The sequence below is a fragment of the Planococcus citri genome, chromosome 4, assembly GCF_950023065.1.
Source record: "Planococcus citri chromosome 4, ihPlaCitr1.1, whole genome shotgun sequence".
NCBI lineage: Eukaryota > Metazoa > Arthropoda > Insecta > Hemiptera > Pseudococcidae > Planococcus > Planococcus citri.
The window spans coordinates 71587839-71605292 of record NC_088680.1 but is presented as its reverse complement, the minus strand read 5'-3'; the positions used below and the strand labels follow the sequence as shown (position 1 = coordinate 71605292).

The 17454-nt window shown below is 34.8% G+C and overlaps 2 protein-coding genes across 2 annotated transcripts; one reads left to right on the top strand and one right to left on the bottom strand.

The window, feature by feature from the left end:
* Positions 1–1420: 1420 nt before the first annotated feature.
* On the top strand, positions 1421–8570 carry LOC135842641 (mediator of RNA polymerase II transcription subunit 25-like). The gene is made up of 14 exons (XM_065360191.1): positions 1421–1866; positions 1959–2004; positions 2086–2210; positions 2296–2506; positions 2593–2738; positions 2829–2970; positions 3053–3635; positions 3729–4018; positions 6891–7024; positions 7115–7277; positions 7367–7552; positions 7634–7778; positions 7860–8170; positions 8254–8570. Exons 1-14 carry the CDS (start codon positions 1742–1744, stop codon positions 8410–8412), a joined length of 2766 nt encoding a protein of 921 aa, XP_065216263.1. The 5' UTR covers positions 1421–1741; the 3' UTR covers positions 8413–8570.
* Positions 8571–9966: 1396 nt separating this feature from the next.
* On the bottom strand, positions 9967–11078 carry LOC135842646 (uncharacterized). The gene is made up of 4 exons (XM_065360200.1): positions 10839–11078; positions 10619–10751; positions 10297–10517; positions 9967–10216 (listed from the first exon to the last, which is right to left on the bottom strand). The coding sequence occupies exons 1-4, from the start codon at positions 10906–10908 to the stop codon at positions 10050–10052; spliced, it is 591 nt and encodes a 196-aa protein (XP_065216272.1). The 5' UTR covers positions 10909–11078; the 3' UTR covers positions 9967–10049.
* Between the last annotated feature and the right edge of the window lie 6376 nt (positions 11079–17454).

Below are 17454 nucleotides of genomic sequence, written 5' to 3'. Positions count from 1 at the left end.
GAGATAGAGATGATGTATTCGCCTTCATAGGGATCATTTAACATCAGTTTTTTTTTTTGTTGAATTGAAAATTTTGATTACCTATTTACAATAGTACATAATTTATAATTATTTTGTGAATAATGAAACCTAATAATCCTATTGATTCTGAGTAGTGCCAAATACATAGTAACTAAGGTTGAACAATGAGCAATTTTCGAAAATATAAAGCAGATTACCTAGTTACTTCGGTTTTTAGATTGGATGTATCATTACATTATTATTTTTCTAATTAAATAACAAGATATCCTACTGAATCGCTCTGACGATGAATTTTTTCAATTCTGATTTCTTATGAATTTTGCTTTCAACTATGTATATTTAAAATTAATGAAATTAATATTAATATTGCTGATTTTTGGCTGACTGTGCTTGTTGAAACTTGAAATAAAAAAAAAAATAAAAAAAAATTGAGCATAAATGAACGAATTATCGGTTAGTATTTTTAATTGTTTGAAAGACTTTTTTGCTGGAGTGGTACAAAAAGTAGGAAAAAGTAGGTGTGAAAAAGCATCATCGAGCTGTATAATATTAATAATTTTGTGCAAATGAGTTTTTTAAAACATATTTTATTTACATGAGTTATGACCACGAGGTAGATGAATGCAGTACAACCAGTTCTATCAATTCCAGCTGTGAATTTTTAAAAGATCTTCCATCAAGTCTGAAATTTTATATTCGTCGGCTCGAAAAAATCCTCTGTCGCCTGCCGGGCATGCAAAATACAATGTCGCATTTTTAAATTGTTGGTAGGACATTATCATTCGCTATTTGTCCGTCATTTTCCTCTCTTCACGATCAAGCAGTAAACCTTGTTATTTTATGAATTTGCGTAGCTACTTAATCCTCATCCTGGAAATGAATCCCAAGAATGCTGTTCCTATTTCAACTTTCGTGGATTGAAGATCAAGACTGCTAGATATTGTTCTTCATATACTTAAAGGACTACACAAATTGACCACAATTTCATATTTTAAATTTTAATTACGAAATTAATTCATACTAATTGAAGTAGAACAATCTCCAAAGAGGCAAAATAACATCAAGGAAATTGTTCTACTTCAATTGATAGATTGAATTGAATTAGATTAATAATTACTCGAATTAGGGTCTCGCATGAAATTGAAAAAGTCACCAAAGTCTGTGAACAGTGAACACGACGATGAATTTTACGATTGAAAATTTAAATAGATGAAAATTCATAATTTTCGATACTTACCTCTCTAATTTTTTGAAAAAAAAAAAAATGTCTAGTGAAAAAGAACGAAAGTTGTCATGACTCGTATTATCACTACGAACGAATCATCGGTTACTATTTATATCAATTCGGAAGCCCTTTTTTATTGGTGTGGTACGAAGGTAGCCTACTAATGAAATAAGCAGTCAGTCATAAAAATAGAGCTTTTGAAATTGAATTAAAATAAATTCACGTACAACTTCGTGCACTCGTTTTACATCACATAAATTCAGTTCTATTCGAAATCGCTCAATTGGCCGCGTTTCAAGATTTCGGCCTCCTTCAAAAATGAATAGTCGGTCAAAATGATCAGTCAATGTTTATTGTTTTGATTTCACATTCGAGTTTTGATAAGAAAAGTACAACATTTTGAATTAATTTAGATTTGTGTTACTCTTCGAAGCGTCAAAATGACGCATTTTATTTCACGTATTTAGTGTTCTAGTTATTATTACATATTGAATTATGGTGACTGCATCACTCAACGATCACGAGCCGCAAATCGATGTGGTGTTCGTGATCGAGGCCACATCTATGAATGGAACTTTTATCAATGAATTGAAATCGAGTTATATTCAACCGATTCTCGAGTAAGTTTAACGGATCGAATGTTTTTACAATTCGTGTACCTGAACCATCATCATTATGTATTGTAACGTTTTTGTTCGTATTTCATTTTCAGATATTTCAATCAGGGACCATTTGAGAACAATGAGATGTCTTGTGATGTAAGTAGAATGTTTCCGATGCTCTATCGCTTTCCATCGTTATTATTGAAGTAGGCCTAATGTATTGTCATCATTTTGTAGAATCGAAATATTTTATATTCGGTAATATTGTATCATGCGGCCGATATCAAGCCAAAACCGTGTTGCCGAACGTTCGCTCAAGAACGAGATCCCGGCTTCGTGATCTCCATTATTGAAAAAGTCAAGTAAGAATATCGGACTGTTTTTAATTCCTCTAATTGATATCGAACTTGAACTTGAACGTTGAACTATCTGTTTTTTTTAAAATAGATTATGCGGTGGAAAAGCCCAAACTAACGCGAATGTTACCGAAGGCTTGGCTACGTGTCTACAGTTTTTCGACGATATCGAATCTACGCGAGAAGGATGTCAGAAATTTTGTATTTTGATTTGCAGTTCTCCTCCTTACGCTATATCTGTTATGGAGAATCATAAATACGCCGGTAATAGTTTAGAACAATTGGCTACGCAGTTTCACGAGGTACGTTCCTTTGGAACAATTATGGTTTCATTGCGAAGGATTCCGAACGAGCAGTTGATTTTTTATGCTTTTTGTTTTCTATTTAGAAAAATATACTGGTGTCGATATTATCTCCTCGTAAAATTCCCGCTTTATTCAAATTGTACGAGAAAACTGGAGGTGATTTGAATCTCGCGTTGAGTAAAAATTATTCCAAGCACGCTCGTCATTTAGTTTTATTGCAAGGATTCAGGTAAATAGAAAACAAATTTACGTGCTTGAAAAATTGGTTCGGTTTTTCATTTATTTTATTCGTAATTTGTATATTTTGGTTTGATTTTAGTTTGAAAGAACGAGCGGTTAGTCCTTCCAACGTTCCTGCCACTCATAATACCTTATCGGTTGCGAGTCCGAAATCAAATCCTGTGAATATCGGATCGCCTACGCCCGCTGTAAGCGTACCTTTCAGACAAGGCACTCCTCAGGTAAAGTATTCGCACTTATTTCGACTCTTTGCCTTCCCATACCTCTCAGTAATTTCCATATGCAATCTATCTTCGCACACAGGCTCCGACTGGCCAAGTTCAGCACCAAATGCCTACCGTCGATATAACCCAACCTCAGCAAATGCAACCTCAACAGCAACAACCGCCGCAGCAGCAGCAACAACAACAACAACAAATTCAAGTTCAGCAACAGCAGCAGCAGCAACAACAACAACAGCAGCAACCACAAGCTCAACCTCAACCGCCAACTCCTCAACAACAACATCACTTACAGCAGCAGCAACAAGTCCAACAACAGCAACAACAGCAGCAGCAGCAGCAACAAGTCCAACAACAACAACAACAACAGCAAAGTGTGCAAATGGCTCAGCAACAAATGCAACACGCCGTCAATCAAAATCCTCAAATGATGTCGCCGCATCCGTCTCAGATCAACCCTAATCAATGCCAGATACCGGGCATGAATCCGAGTTTCGCTCAACAGGGAATGGGTTTTGGACGAGGTGGGCCTCAGCCGCAAGGCCGTTGGCCAATGGCCGCTGGTCAACCCAGACCGTTTCAAAGTACGCCTCAGCAACCGAGCACGCTGATTAGTCAGCTGAAACAGCCTCCTAATGCGATGCCGCCTCAGTTCCGGTTCGATGGTGAGAAGAGAATTTGAAAAAAACAAATCCGAATTCGTATTTTTTTTATTTTTTCATTATATTGTGACGTTCTAATTGGAAAACGGTTCGTAGGTCCTCAAATAAGTCATCAGTCAGTGAGTATGATGGCTCAAAATCCACAACAAATGCACCAGTTCCAAAGTCAGTTGCAACAGCAACAACAACAGCAACAGCAGCAGCAGCAACAACAACAACAATTACAACAACAGCAGCAACAGCAACAACAACAACAACAGCAGCAGCAGCAGCAGCAGCAGCAACAACAACAATTACGAATGGCTGGGCCGAATCCCATGATGGGTCAACAACACCCTGGCATGGGCGGTATGATGGGTAATCCGCAAGCAATGAATCCTCCACAAGTGAGTTCCAGTCACAGAGTAGGGGTTCGAGTAGTAATGAACAGTTGTAGAATAATTCGAAAGTGGTCGTGTAACCACTCAAAATGGGTTAAAATTTCGCAAAAAATTCTAATATTACTACGAAAATGTTGGTTTAAAAAAAAAACAAAAAAACAAAAAAAGATTTCTTGAAAGTTTTGAGCTTGTAATTGAAACAAATGTCACTCGAACTATCAAAAAGTTATCTAAAAAAGTTTTGATAGAAAATTTTGATTTTATGCAAAATTTTAACCTATTTTGATAGGTTGCATGCCCCTTTGTAAATATCCCAAAAAGTATGACGTGATTTTGGGGCTCTAAAATTGTTTGAAGTGCTAAAATACATTTTTGTTGTAATATTTGAATTTTTCGCGAAATTTAAACACATTTTGCCAAGTCGCATGACTTTTTTTCAAAATCCTCGAAAATCATGATCCGATTTTGGGGTTGAAAAATTCTTCAAAAAACTCAATATTTTAATTCCTCGCAAAATTTCTTTCCATTTTTACGAGTAAGTATAGGACGCACTGTCACTTGAAAATTGAAGTGTCAATTTATTTAGAGAAAAATTTCAAAGATCGTCAATTTTTGTCAAAATTGTCAAGAAATTCCCCTTTTTTAATCAAAATTATCAGAGAGTGTCAATTTTGGGTTGGTTAACGAAAAATTGCAATGTAGTTTTTGATGAAGTAGTCAAATAATGGTCGAAATTTTTGTCAAAATTGCTAATAAATTAATTGTACTTGTTTTGCAAAAACATCCAATAAGCACTGATTTTTGCTTTGATTGCTCAAAAATCCCTCCTCTTTTTGTTTCAAAGTTAGCAAAACAAAAGTCTTGTGTTTTTACAAAGATGTTTCATTTTTCTTCCTCGAGCACCGAAATTTTTCGAATTTTACAAAGGTAGATCGAAAGATCATGCAAAAATTTATCACCCGTCAAAATTTCAAGTGCTAAAGTGCGTTTTTCAATTTTTGGTGAATTTTTGAAAATTGAATTTAGGCCAAAAATGAGGAAAAAATCAAAATTTTACCGAATTGACCAAGAAAGCTGAAATTTGGGATATACCCTATTTTCGACATGCCAAATCGATTGAAAACGGTTTCAACCCGTTTTGAGCAGTTCTGGAGCCTCCAGCAGATTTTTGAAACTCGAATTTCCCACAAAATTCCATCAAATTGGAGTTGTAAAGCTAAAATTTATTCTAAAAACTAATTTCAATACGCTTCGAAGTACTGCAGGTGAATTTCAAGTCGTTTTGGAGCCTCCAGCGACTTTTTGAAAATTCCTGAAGCCTCCAGCAGATTTTTGAAACTTTGAATTTTCACAAAATTTCATCAAATTAATGGAGATGGAAAGTTGAAATTTACTCTACACTCCAATTTTAACACCCGCTGAAAACGACTTAAGGTAAGTTCAAGTCATTTTAGAGCCCCCAGCGATTTTTTTGAAAATTACTGGAGCCTCCAGTAGATTTTTGAAACTTTAAATTTTCTCAAAATTTCATCAGATGGAGATGGAAAGCGGAAATTTACTCTACACTCCAATTTTAAAACCCTCTGAAGACGACTTCAGGTTGGTTCAAGTCATTTTAGAGCCTCCAGCGACTTTTTTGAAAATTACTGGAGCCTTAAGTAGATTTTTGAAACTTGAAATTTCTCCAACATTAATTTATCAAATGGAGTTGGCAAGCTGAAATTTACTTCGCAGACTACATGGTGGTTTCAAATGGTTTTTAAGCTTCCAGCTACTTTTATGAAATTTCAATTTTCCAAAAAAACGTCATACAACCTATCAAAAAGTCGCTGGAGGCTCCAAAACGACTTGGAATCCACCAGCAGTCCACTTTGTAGCGTATTGAAATTAGTTTGCAGAATGAATTTCGACTCTCCACCTCAGTATGATGAAATTTTGGGGAAATTTCAAGTTTCAAAAATCTATTGGAGGCTCCAGTAATTTTCAAAAAAGTTGCTGGGGGCTCTTAAATGACTTGAACCCACCATAAGTCGTTTTCAGCGGGTGTTAAAATTGGAGTGTAGAGTAAATTTCAGCTTTCCATCTCCACTAATTTGATGACATTTTGTGAAAATTTAAAGTTTCAAAAATCTGCTGGAGGCTTCAGGAATTTTCAAATAGTCGCTGGAGGCTCCAAAAAGAGTTGAAATTCACCTGCAGTACTTCGTAGGGTATTGAAATTAGTTTTTAGAATAAATTTTAGCTTTACAACTCCAATTTAATAGAATTTTGTGGGAATTTCAAGTTTTAAAAATCTGCTGGAGGCTCCAGAACTGCTCAAAACGGGTTGACACCGTTTCCAATCGATTTGGCATGTCGAAAATAGGGTATATCCCAAATTTCAGCTCTCTTTGTCAATTTGGTGAAATTTTGATTTTTTCCCTCGTTTTTGGCCTAAATTTGATTTTCAAAAATTCACCAAAAATCGAAAAACGCACTTTAGCTCTTGAAATTTTGACAGGTGATAAATTCTTGCATGATCTTTAGATCTACCTTGAAAAATTTCGTGCAAGTCCTATGTTGAAACGCAAAATCTTCAATTTCGTCTGACCAGTCAATCAAAATGGCCGCCATTTTGTATGTAAGGCCAACTTTTATTGGGGCAAGTTTGCTTTAAAATGTTCCTTAGGATGTCCCCTTTAAGAAAAAAATTGTCCCGGAGGATCGGCGGGGGGGGGGTGCAATTACTTCTATTGTCATATGCCGGACTATATTCAGTCCAACTTCTCGTATGGAAATTTTAGAACCTATCCGCTTAATTACTCTAAAGCATTAGACATTTACTTAATACGTATTACAAGTACTTTTCAATTTTTTAAAAATTTTGTTATATTTCTAGTCCGAGTTCCAACGACAGACTATTTGGCGTGGAGTATTGGAATGGAACGACAAGCAAGCTAAGGATGCCACCGAAGCCCTCAAGTCAGTTCCATGCGCTGTCACTTCGAATGCGAAAGATGGCGAACCGGAAGTGTGAGTAGCAGTTTTTTTGAATAAAATGCTACCCCAATTTTTCGGAGATATTTTTGAATTTACGCCGTGAAATTGGTACTCGATTTACAGGAAAGTTGACAATTGGCCACCGAAATTAGTCATGCAGCTTTTGCCCAAAGCATTGATAAGTAACATAGGCGGAGTGTATTTTAAAAATTCTACGTCCGTGTTATTTCATCCGTCTCCTTGTCCAGCTTTAGACGCATTAACCAAAGTGATGAGTAGTAACTTTGTAAGTACATAATTAGGTATTCTTATTTGTGCTATATCTTTTTTCCTTTACTTGAAACATTATGTTATGGTATTGTTTTGCTTTTTCAGGCTGGTTGTGTGCAGTTCAATAATTCGAATTCTCCAGATTGCAATTTAAAAGTGCTTATTTTACTTTATACGCCCGATAAAAAAGTGTACCTCGGTTTCATTCCAAATGATCAGACGGCGTTTGTTGAGCGACTTCGTAGCTTGATACAGCAGCGTAAAAATAATCCGAATATGAGAAAAATGCCGGTATAGCTCAATTTATTTTAGTTGGTGCTATTTTTTTTTTACTCTAGAAAGGTGTTATTGATTTTTGACGATGCATTTCAGGGTGGTCCTCAAGGTTTGAGCACGACCGGATCTCAAACTCCAGTTCCAGGTGATAATGTTCAAGGGCAGCCCGGTCATATGGGTGGAGGTATGATGCCCGTTGGCAATATGAATAATCCGATGAATGGACAGCAATCTCATATGGGCAAGTGGCCATCAAAATACATATTTTGATAAGTATTCGCTGCCTTGAAGAATTTAACAAATGATATTCGTTTCAATTTAGGAGGCCTGATGGTCGGCGGTATACCTCACGGCGGTGTCAATCCGGCAGAAGCCATGATGCAAACGCAAAACAACCAGCAAGCCATGTTGCATCAAAATCCCAACCGAATGAGCGTACCCCAAGGTCCGATGGGTCTACGCGGCGCCGTAACATCGCTCAACGCTCGTCCCACTCTCAACGATAACTCGGTCGAGCTGCACAACCAGCAATTATCTCGGCAAGAAAACTTGGCCAGAATTCACCAACTCAGGCAGACATTGGCTGCGGCTCAACAGCAAGAGTTACAATACCAGACTCAGTTAGAAGTGACTGTGAGTGCCCTTTTTCTACGTGCCCACTCGTATTCGTGGTTAGTCATTGGTTTCGATATAATTTTCCCATTTTATTGTTACAGCATCAGCCACCTTACGGTAGACATCAGATGGTCGGCATGCAAAGACCGCAGCAACAGCCTCAACCTCAGCAGGTTCGTAATATTCACTCGAACGCTGTGCAAACCGCTTCGCAAGCTGCTGCCCAATTCGACGATGTTAATAATTTTGAATTTATGTAGAATCGAAAAGAAGTTCGAATGAAATATTTTTTTGTACCCGAGTGGAAAGTCGTTATTTTTATTATTTTTTTTGTTACGTGTGTATATTTTTGTAACTATGTCAGCAGTGAGATTTTCGTGTGTAAATTCTCAGTAATATATTTTGTTGTACAATATGATGTGATGTGGTTTAATTCAAAGCTATCCTAGAAATTTTTTTGAAAATAATTATGTAATTTCAGATTCTAAAAAACATTATTATTGAAGAAAAATTCTAGTTTTTTAAACGAAAGTTCAAAGTTCCATTGCTTTTTGAAAAAAGGTTTTTGAAGCAAACTTTTTTTTTCAAGAATCTAGTTTTTTTAGAAAAGGAATTCCTGTTTTTCTTTTTGTTGAAAAAGAATTCCCGATAAGTTTGTTTAAAAAGACATGAAAATTTAAAAAAATGTGTTTTTCTTTTAAGAGAAAAATTTCCGTTTTTTTCATTTTGTGTTTCTTTTTTGATTTTGAACAGCTTTTATATCTTTTTGAATGAAGTTTTATTATTGGTGTAGTTTTTTTTTAGCAATTTTACTTGAAAGCGAAAATTTGTGGTAACTTTTGGCAAAAAGCAAGACTTTTAAAATTTCATGCAAAAAGTAGGACTTTCTGAGAATCATTGACAAAAACGATACTTTTGATCATTTCTGGCAGAAAATCGACTTTTGGATAATTTTTTTAAAAAAGTGAAAATCTTGAACAAAATTGTTGGAAAGCAAAAACTTGAATTTTCGTACAAGAAAATAGAGCAAAAATTTGACGATTTCAACGATGAGCAGCAACTTTTGGAAATTATTTACTAATGAAGTTTATTTTTTTTCGAAAAGCCAAACTTTTTTGCATTGCTGAGGTAAAAAAATGAGAGCAACTTTTTAGTAATTTTGGCTGAAAAAGCGAAACTTCTCCATTGCTGAAAAGCTGGCATTTTTTGCAATTTTTAGCTAAGAAGTAAAAAATTTTGATCGATTTGTGAAAAAAAAGTAATACCTACTTTTCGAAATTCTAAAATAAGAATTTTTGTCAATTTTTGAAAATTTACACAAGAAGAATGACTTTAATTATTGGCAAAAAAAGATACTTTTTCCATTGATTTTTCGCAATCGTTGATTAAAAAGTGTGACTTTTTTAATTTTTCAGTTAAAAAGCCAGGCTTTTGGGTAATTTTAGAAAAAAATAGATTCATTTTGGAATGTTTTGCGGAAAAGCGACAATTTTTAGCGAGAATAGAAAGTAGATAAGTATTTGGAAATTGCGATCAAAAACAAAAACACAGTTGAATGCTAATGAAAAAAAATTTAAAAATCCGATATCAGTCGTATGTGTTTTCAAGTTTTTGATTTTTTTTTTTTTTTCAGTTTCTACTATTCTATGTAATTGAATAAATGCGATATCCGCGCTGATCTAATTCGTAGTTCTTTTCCTTATGAAAATCTCAACTCGTAACCAATTACGATCGAACAGTAATACCAGCTTGAGCAGCATGAGCAAATCGAGTAATCTCGAATTCATTAAAAACACAAAAATTGAGTACACAAATTATTACTACGATAAATGAATGATTTATGCATTACGGGGAACAAAATACGGATTTCATTAGCAAATATCTGTTAATAATTTGTTTACATGCGTATGCATTTAGAAAAATGTTTATTCAAAGATGGGAGTATATCACTGAGCTTCGTCAAAATATTACGTAGTTCTTCGGTAGAAAATCGGGTCTCGTGACTGAAAATAGTTCGAAGAACACCCAAGATAGCACTCCTTTGGTTATCACTGATCCTTTCATCTAGGTAAAACAAAGTTTTTAGTTTTTCTAAAAAATTATTTACCTACTTTTAATTATTCAAGAACCATGTTTCAACTTACCCGACTTCAGCTCGGCCTTTTTCAATTCCTCCAATTTTGCGCACATCTCTTCGCTGTCCTTCAAAGTGAAGTTCTGTTCTTGAGACGATTCTGATTCATCTTGTGAGGAAGATCTCCTCGCTGTTTTGGCTGAACTGGCTGAAGTGTTACCATTCGATTCAGTCGAATCGGAGATGCCCCACTGTTGCAGTTGCTCCTCGATTAGATGCTGTTCGCGTAGCCTGTACAGATTTGTAAGTAATACGAACTTGAGGACAATGAATGGGTTTTATTTCATAGGACACGAAACAAAACTTCAATACATAAGGATTCTTCAACTTACGCGACGTTGAGTTTTGAGGCGCAAGTTGAAAGGAATTTAATTAATTCTTCTAAAGGAAGTGTCCACAGTACATCTTTTGTAAATTCCTGTGCAACGTACTCCATGTACGTAATGGTCTCGAACGTCCAGTACTCTGAAATCAAAATAACACAATAGAGAATTGTCGAAAAAAAACATAGATCAATTCGCTTCGAACTAAGAAATCTTGAAATCTTCTCACTTTTAGTTTTATTGGAGGAACGTCGTCGACTTCGATGACGAACCAGACTGCTTTTAACTGGACCCAGCATAGTATGAAAATTATTAACACCGAGAAACGAGAAAATCTCCAAGTGAAAATTTAGACCTTTGAGTCAACGATTTAGACCTTTAAAAAACACTACAGAATTTTGAGCATTTACAAAATCGCTGCATACCCTGGTGCGGCACTACCTACTTTGGTCCACAGTATTATTTACGATATTGTGAAAGTAGCACTACGCAGTAGAGACAAACGAAAGGCAGCCAACCATCCAGCTACGAGGAGGGAATAAATTCCCTCGGAAAGGTTTTCAGCCAGTTTGTGCTTTCTGCTCGTCTTTTTAAAAATCCCTTATACATTAAACTGGTTGTTTCTTTAGAGAGTGTGGCCTGACACACACTGGTGAAGCAGGTATTCGTTCCTATTCTGTTTCATTTATTGTTCTCTCTCTTTATATTGGAATATTCACAGTAACCAAGAGAACATCTTTTTTTTTTTTTTTTTATTGTGTAAACGTAAACTACCTAGGGTTATTGTGAAGTTGTACTGTTGACTGCAGCATATGTATAGCATTGGTATGCAACTTCATTCATCCCTTAACCATCCCTTACACCCTCTATCTAAGCTGTAATGTGCCCAGCTGATTGATGAGTGTCTGCCAAGGCAGTTGACCGCTACATTTTATCCGTGAAATACAGAAAACATTATCTTATTGTAACCATGTGCTGTTGGCGCTAAATAAATAAATCTATTTGGCGCCAAATACACACGTGAGTCTTAAAAATGTAGCCTACTGAAATACGTATTTGTAGGAGTAGGTACGTATGAAACACTGAAAAGAATTTGAACAGTACCTATCTAATTTTTACTGAAAGAAATTTGTTAATTTGAATAGATTAGATAGGTAGGCACCTATTTTATAAAATTGATGAACTTTTGCTTCATTATCAACTTCAAAGTTCAAACTAATTACAAGTATATAGGTACCTACCGTATTTTGGGCAAGATATGTAAGTACCACAAAAAATTGAAAAGTGACAAGTACTCCTCAATCGTTAGCGTAAGCATTCTCATTTATGTAGGTTTTTTAATAAAAAATCTATTCATTTTCGAATAATTTTTTCAAATTCATGAAATTTTAGAAGTACCATATTTTGATTTACAGAACCAATTTTCGATCAAATTTTAAGGCCTTATAGAGAGTTATTACAGTTTTAGATCATTATGACCAATTGACCATAAACCACCTTCCTAAATTTACACGATTTTCAATTTTTCATAACCTGAAAGGAACACTTAAAAAAAATACTTCAAAAATTATCTCGTTTTGACTAATTTTTTATACTTTAAATCAGTCTATGTTAATTGTTACGAGTACTCTGATGACAGTTATGACATTCTCTACACACTTTTGAAGCCTACAACTCACTCGCACATACAGGGCCAAATTTTGAAACATGAGCTTTTAGATGAAAAATTTCACTTTCAGCTTTTTTAAAAACTTCAATGAGTGCTTTCGAATCAGATTTTGATGCGATTCGAACGGTGAAATTAGTTTTGAAGCAGACGACGTTTGAGTGCTAAGAAATATTGGGACCCCTTCCCCTTTCTCTCACATTCTTGAGGACTTGACGGTAATTTGCGTTGGAGTCAGGTAGGTATACCTTCCTGAAAAGGGACTATCTACCTAAAATGTTCGCCATAGATTTGAACGAAGTCGCGATTTTTAGAAAGAGTAAGTAAGTAGGTGCTTAGTAACCAAAAATTTAGTAATTAAAATTGATTTTTCGAAAATTTTTGAAAAAGAAAATGTTGAGTAGGTATATGTATTTATAAAAATAATGAAAATCAGCCCCAAAACTCTATAATATCAACTCCCCCAAAACGAATTTCACCAATTCGGGTCATTGTGAGGCCTCCAACACGATATTCGATTTCTCCAGCATTTTTGAATTCCTCCTGAAGGTGTGGAATTAATTTGATTTGAGCATCCAATGAATCGACCTGTAGTTTATTCTCGACTTTTTTATGGAGTTGATCTACATTGAGTGTGGTTTCCAGATGGGTCTCTCAAATGTATTTATTTCAACACAACTGTACACCCTGCACCCCCCAATCCCGACAATTGTATTTCACCACAAATTCCACCCCCACCCATAAGAAAACTTTTTTTGAAAAAGTAATCTGCGGGCTAATCAATGATGTTCTGATTGAGCCATATATACCAATTTTCAGCTTGTTCGGATGGTTTTTGGCCAAAATAACCCTAAAAAACACATTTTTAGTTCGTTTCTCGCCTTAGCAAGAAATATCTACTGTAGGTGTATGAGCTATATAAGTACTCGACTTTTCATCACAATCTAAACTCGAGCAGAAATAGTGAAAAAAATTCATTTCCTGGGGCTGTAAATTTCAGAACAAGCTGAAATTTAGTGTATGACTGTTTCAGTAGAGCATTGATATGTCTGTACACAAATTTTTCAAAAAAATAAATTTTAGGAGGGGAGGGGTGGATTTTGGGACGAACTTGATGGTGAGGGTTTTTGGTTCAAAGTTGGGCTAAAATAGAATCAAAATTCGAGTTCAGCGACCTTGAATTAGTGAGAAAACGTGATTCGCGATAATTTTTTGGCCATATTTGGCCCAAAATTGACAAATTTCAATTTTTTCAAAATTCTGTTTTACTCAATCACAAGAAAATGTCTGTCTTAATCGAAAAAAATGCAATGACAAAACTTGTTTAGCATGCCAAGTACTAGTGGAATACGAGGTTTTCGAGTGTTAATTTCCTATTTTCATTTACCTACCCAACTTGATGGGTAGTAGGTAGACGAAAGTAGGTAATAATCATTTGAAACCCATGTATTTCATTAGTACACGACATGCTAAACAACTTTTGTGATCATCATTTTTTTGATTAAACGATCCTTCCGCTTATAATTGAGCAAAACAGGATTTTGAAAAAATTGAAATTTGTCAATTTTGGGCCAAATATGGCCAAAAAATTATCGCGAACCACGTTTTCTCACTAATTCAAGGTCGCTGAACTCGAATTTTGATTCTATTTTAGCCCAACTTTGAACCAAAAACCCTCACCATCAAGTTCGTCCCAAAATCCACCCCTCCCCTCCTAAAATTTATTTTTTTGAAAAATTTGTGTACAGACATATCAATGCTCTACTGAAACAGTCATACACTAAATTTCAGCTTGTTCTGAAATTTTCAGCCCCAGGAAATGAATTTTTTTCACTATTTCTGCTCGAGTTTAGATTGTGATGAAAAGTCGAGTATAGCTCATACACCTACAGCGGATATTTCTTGCTAAGGCGAGAAACAAACTAAAAATGTATTTTTTAGGGTTATTTTGGCCAAAAACTATCCGAACAAGCCGAAAATTGGTATATGGCTCAATGAGAACAGCATTGATTAGCCCGCAGATTACTTTTTCAAAAAAAAATTTCTTATGGGTGGGGGGTGGAATTTGTGGTGAAATACAATTGTCGGGATTGGGGGGGTGCAGGGTGTACAGTTGTGTTGAAATTGAATAAAAATTCATGTTCAGCAACCTCAAATTACTGGGAAGGCATGTTTCGCGATAATTTTCCGGCCATATTATGCTCAAAATTGATGAATTTTGATTTTTGTCAAAAATTTTTTTTGATCTATTTCAAGTGAAAGAACCCTGTAATCAAAAAAATGATGATAACAAAAGTTGTTCAGCATGCCAATTACTAGTGGAATACGTGAGTTTCGAGTGTTTATTTCCCACTTTAATTTTCCTACCCAACTTGGTAGGAAGCAGGCGCGGACTGGGTCAAAAAGGCCTACCGGGAAATCATGAAAATTGGGGCCCAATCCAGAATTGAGGGTCCGTTTTTTTAATTAATGTTGTGTGGCCGTATGTAGACGTACATATTAGGTGAAAAAATGTCAAAAATTTGATTCTAGATAAATTGCGCTTTTCATACTTAATAAAATAACAACAAAAAACGTGTTTGTTCTGTAGGTATTTAAAAAAAAATAAAATAAAATAATTTGAACAACACTCAATACTAACGTAAGTACTATGATTATTATAATACTAAAATTCGTGCGAATTCATCCAGGGACGTAGCGAAGTGGTTTTGCTGGGGGGCAAAGATCTAAGATTCCCAACCAATTTGACTGAAAATTCCCAACTTATTCGACTGAAAATTCCCAAGTTGGATGAAAAAAGAGGGTATTTCAGTTACAAGTAGTGAGGGGATTGTATCACGACATTTTGTAGCCAAAAAATTGTAACTTTGCCGACTATAATCAAAATTTTAACGTGGTGAACACTCTGATATTAAAAAATTTTGAAAAGCAAGTGGCTCTGTTCCGAAAGAAATTAAAAATTTGCATTTTTTATAAGCTTTGAATATTATGAGTACTTCTGGAATTTTTCTGTTTAATTTTCATATTAGGTAGAGTGGGGTAATTGCAAAGCACTTTTTGATCAGTGACACTTTGAGAGGGCGCTGTGAGAAGACTATTGCATGGATGAAGCTGAAATTTGTACCACTTATACTTCAGGGGGTTCTCTATCAATGGTAAAATTTTGGTACAATTTGGTCCACAAATCGTGGAGAAAATTGCAATTTGAAAATTTGAAAATCGACTTTTGCATTTACCCCATGTTGGGGTAAATGCAAAAGTGGGCGATATTTTTTTTATTTTTATATTTTTTTGTATTTTCAACACACTCAGTGTATTCTACGTGTCATTTGCTAACTTTTGATGTATTCGTGGTCTTGATTCGGTAAAAAATTCGAAAACTTTTCCACTTCCCAAACAAATTTTTAGGGGAGTGAAAAAATGTTGAAAAATTATTTTTTTCTAAACTCGCTAAAACGAACAAAACTGATGTTTTTTATGTAAAAAAACTCGTCATAGAAATACATTTTTCATCAAATATATTAGTAAAACATTAAAAAGAAGCAATAATTTTGAAATTCAGTAAAACTGTTAATCATTTCTCTAACGAGTAACTCATCATGTGACCGTGGAAGTTAATTTTTTTTGGAAATTTCGAACCATTTTCAAGTTATTTAGGACAAAAAATATTTGTGGTAAGTGCAAAAATGAAAAAAAAATTGTTTTTGCAATTACCCGGAGTCGATTTTTTTGGGGGTGATTGCAAAAACGCGATTTACGGCCAAAATAAAAACAAAATTTCAAATTGCGATATCCTACCTTAAACTTCAATCCTTCATGACCCTAATCGTGAAAATTCCAGATAAATCGACCGTTTTTTCTATTTTACATGCATTTTTAAAAAAAAACCCTCTCACTTTACTTATGAGTGGTTTCAACATGCTTTGACAATAGTGTTTGCTACGGAGCGACAAGTGGAACCCTGCAAGTTGTGACCAGGTGAATAGGTCGGTGAAGGTTGTTGCTTCGACACCCCTTAGTTGGCACAACCAGAAAATTTATATTTTTTTGCATGAGGTCACAATTTTGCAATTACCCTACTCTACCTTTCTTAAAATTATTTAAAGTAGCATTTTGAATGGCCCGAGCGAAGCGAGGGCAAAAGTTTTGGAAAATGTATGATTCAAAAAGTAGAATAACACCAATTTTAATGAAAGAATTCGGGTTTTCTAATCTCAACATTTTTCAAAATTCAATCATAGATTTTTTAAAATATTGTAACTTTGTAGATGAGAACCAATTTGTGCCGAGCGAAGCGAGGCCGAAAGCTTTGAAAAGTTTGTAGTTCGCAAAGTAGAATAACATCAATTTTAATGTAAGAATTCGGGTTTTCTGATCTCAACTTTCTTTTAATTTTATCAGTGGTTTTGTAAAATTCGTCAGAGTGAAAAAAAGAACTAAATTGGCCCGAGTGAAGCAATGGCAAAAGTTTTGGAAAATATGTGACTTGAAATGGAAAAGTAGAACATCAATTTTAATTTAAAAAATCCAGTTTTTCTGGTCTCAATATTTTTCAAATTCAATCATACGTTTCTTGAAATTGTAACTTAGTGGGTAGAAGAGAATCAAATTGGGTCGAGAGAATCGAGGCTAAAAGCTTTGGAAAAATTGTAATTCAAAAAGTAGAACAATATCAAATTTAATGAAAAAATTCTGTTTTTCTGATCTCAACTTTTTAAGAAATTTATCAATAGTTTCTTGAAATTTTCAAGCCTGAAAAAAAATAAATTGGCCCGAGCGAAGCGAGGGTAAAAGATTTTCAAAATTTGTAATTTCAAGGAGCAAAACAGTTGTAATGTTGACGTAAAAAGGCACAACAATTTTGCCCGAGCAAAGCAAGGGCAAAAATTTTTGAAAAAAATGTGAATTTTAGTTGGGACAATCATAGATTTAGAAACTGGGTTGCCTTCAAAAGTTGGGAAAGTTTTAACTTTGATGATTGTAAAAAATTTTAACATTTGAAAACTCCAAAACTAAAATAATTATTGTCGGAATTTTTATATTTTCCCAACTTTCTTGTACTTCTCACAATTTTCCAACTTTTCCCAACTTTTGCGGAACACGGGGGGGCAGGCTGCCTCCCTAGCCCCCCTTCGCTTCGTCCCTGAATTCATCACTGTTTTGACATAACCGATCTACA

Coding starts and splice junctions, on each gene's coding strand:
- LOC135842646 (XM_065360200.1), bottom strand. CDS start 10,908: ATGCTGGGTCCAGTTAAAAGCAGTCTGGTTCGTCATCGAAGTCGACGA. Junction 10,518..10,618: donor GCCTCAAAACTCAACGTCGC/GTAAGTTGAAGA, acceptor AAATCTGTACAG/GCTACGCGAACAGCATCTAA. Junction 10,217..10,296: donor AAAGGCCGAGCTGAAGTCGG/GTAAGTTGAAAC, acceptor TGTTTTACCTAG/ATGAAAGGATCAGTGATAAC.
- LOC135842641 (XM_065360191.1), top strand. CDS start 1,742: ATGGTGACTGCATCACTCAACGATCACGAGCCGCAAATCGATGTGGTG. Junction 2,971..3,052: donor TCAGACAAGGCACTCCTCAG/GTAAAGTATTCG, acceptor CTTCGCACACAG/GCTCCGACTGGCCAAGTTCA. Junction 8,171..8,253: donor AGACTCAGTTAGAAGTGACT/GTGAGTGCCCTT, acceptor TTATTGTTACAG/CATCAGCCACCTTACGGTAG.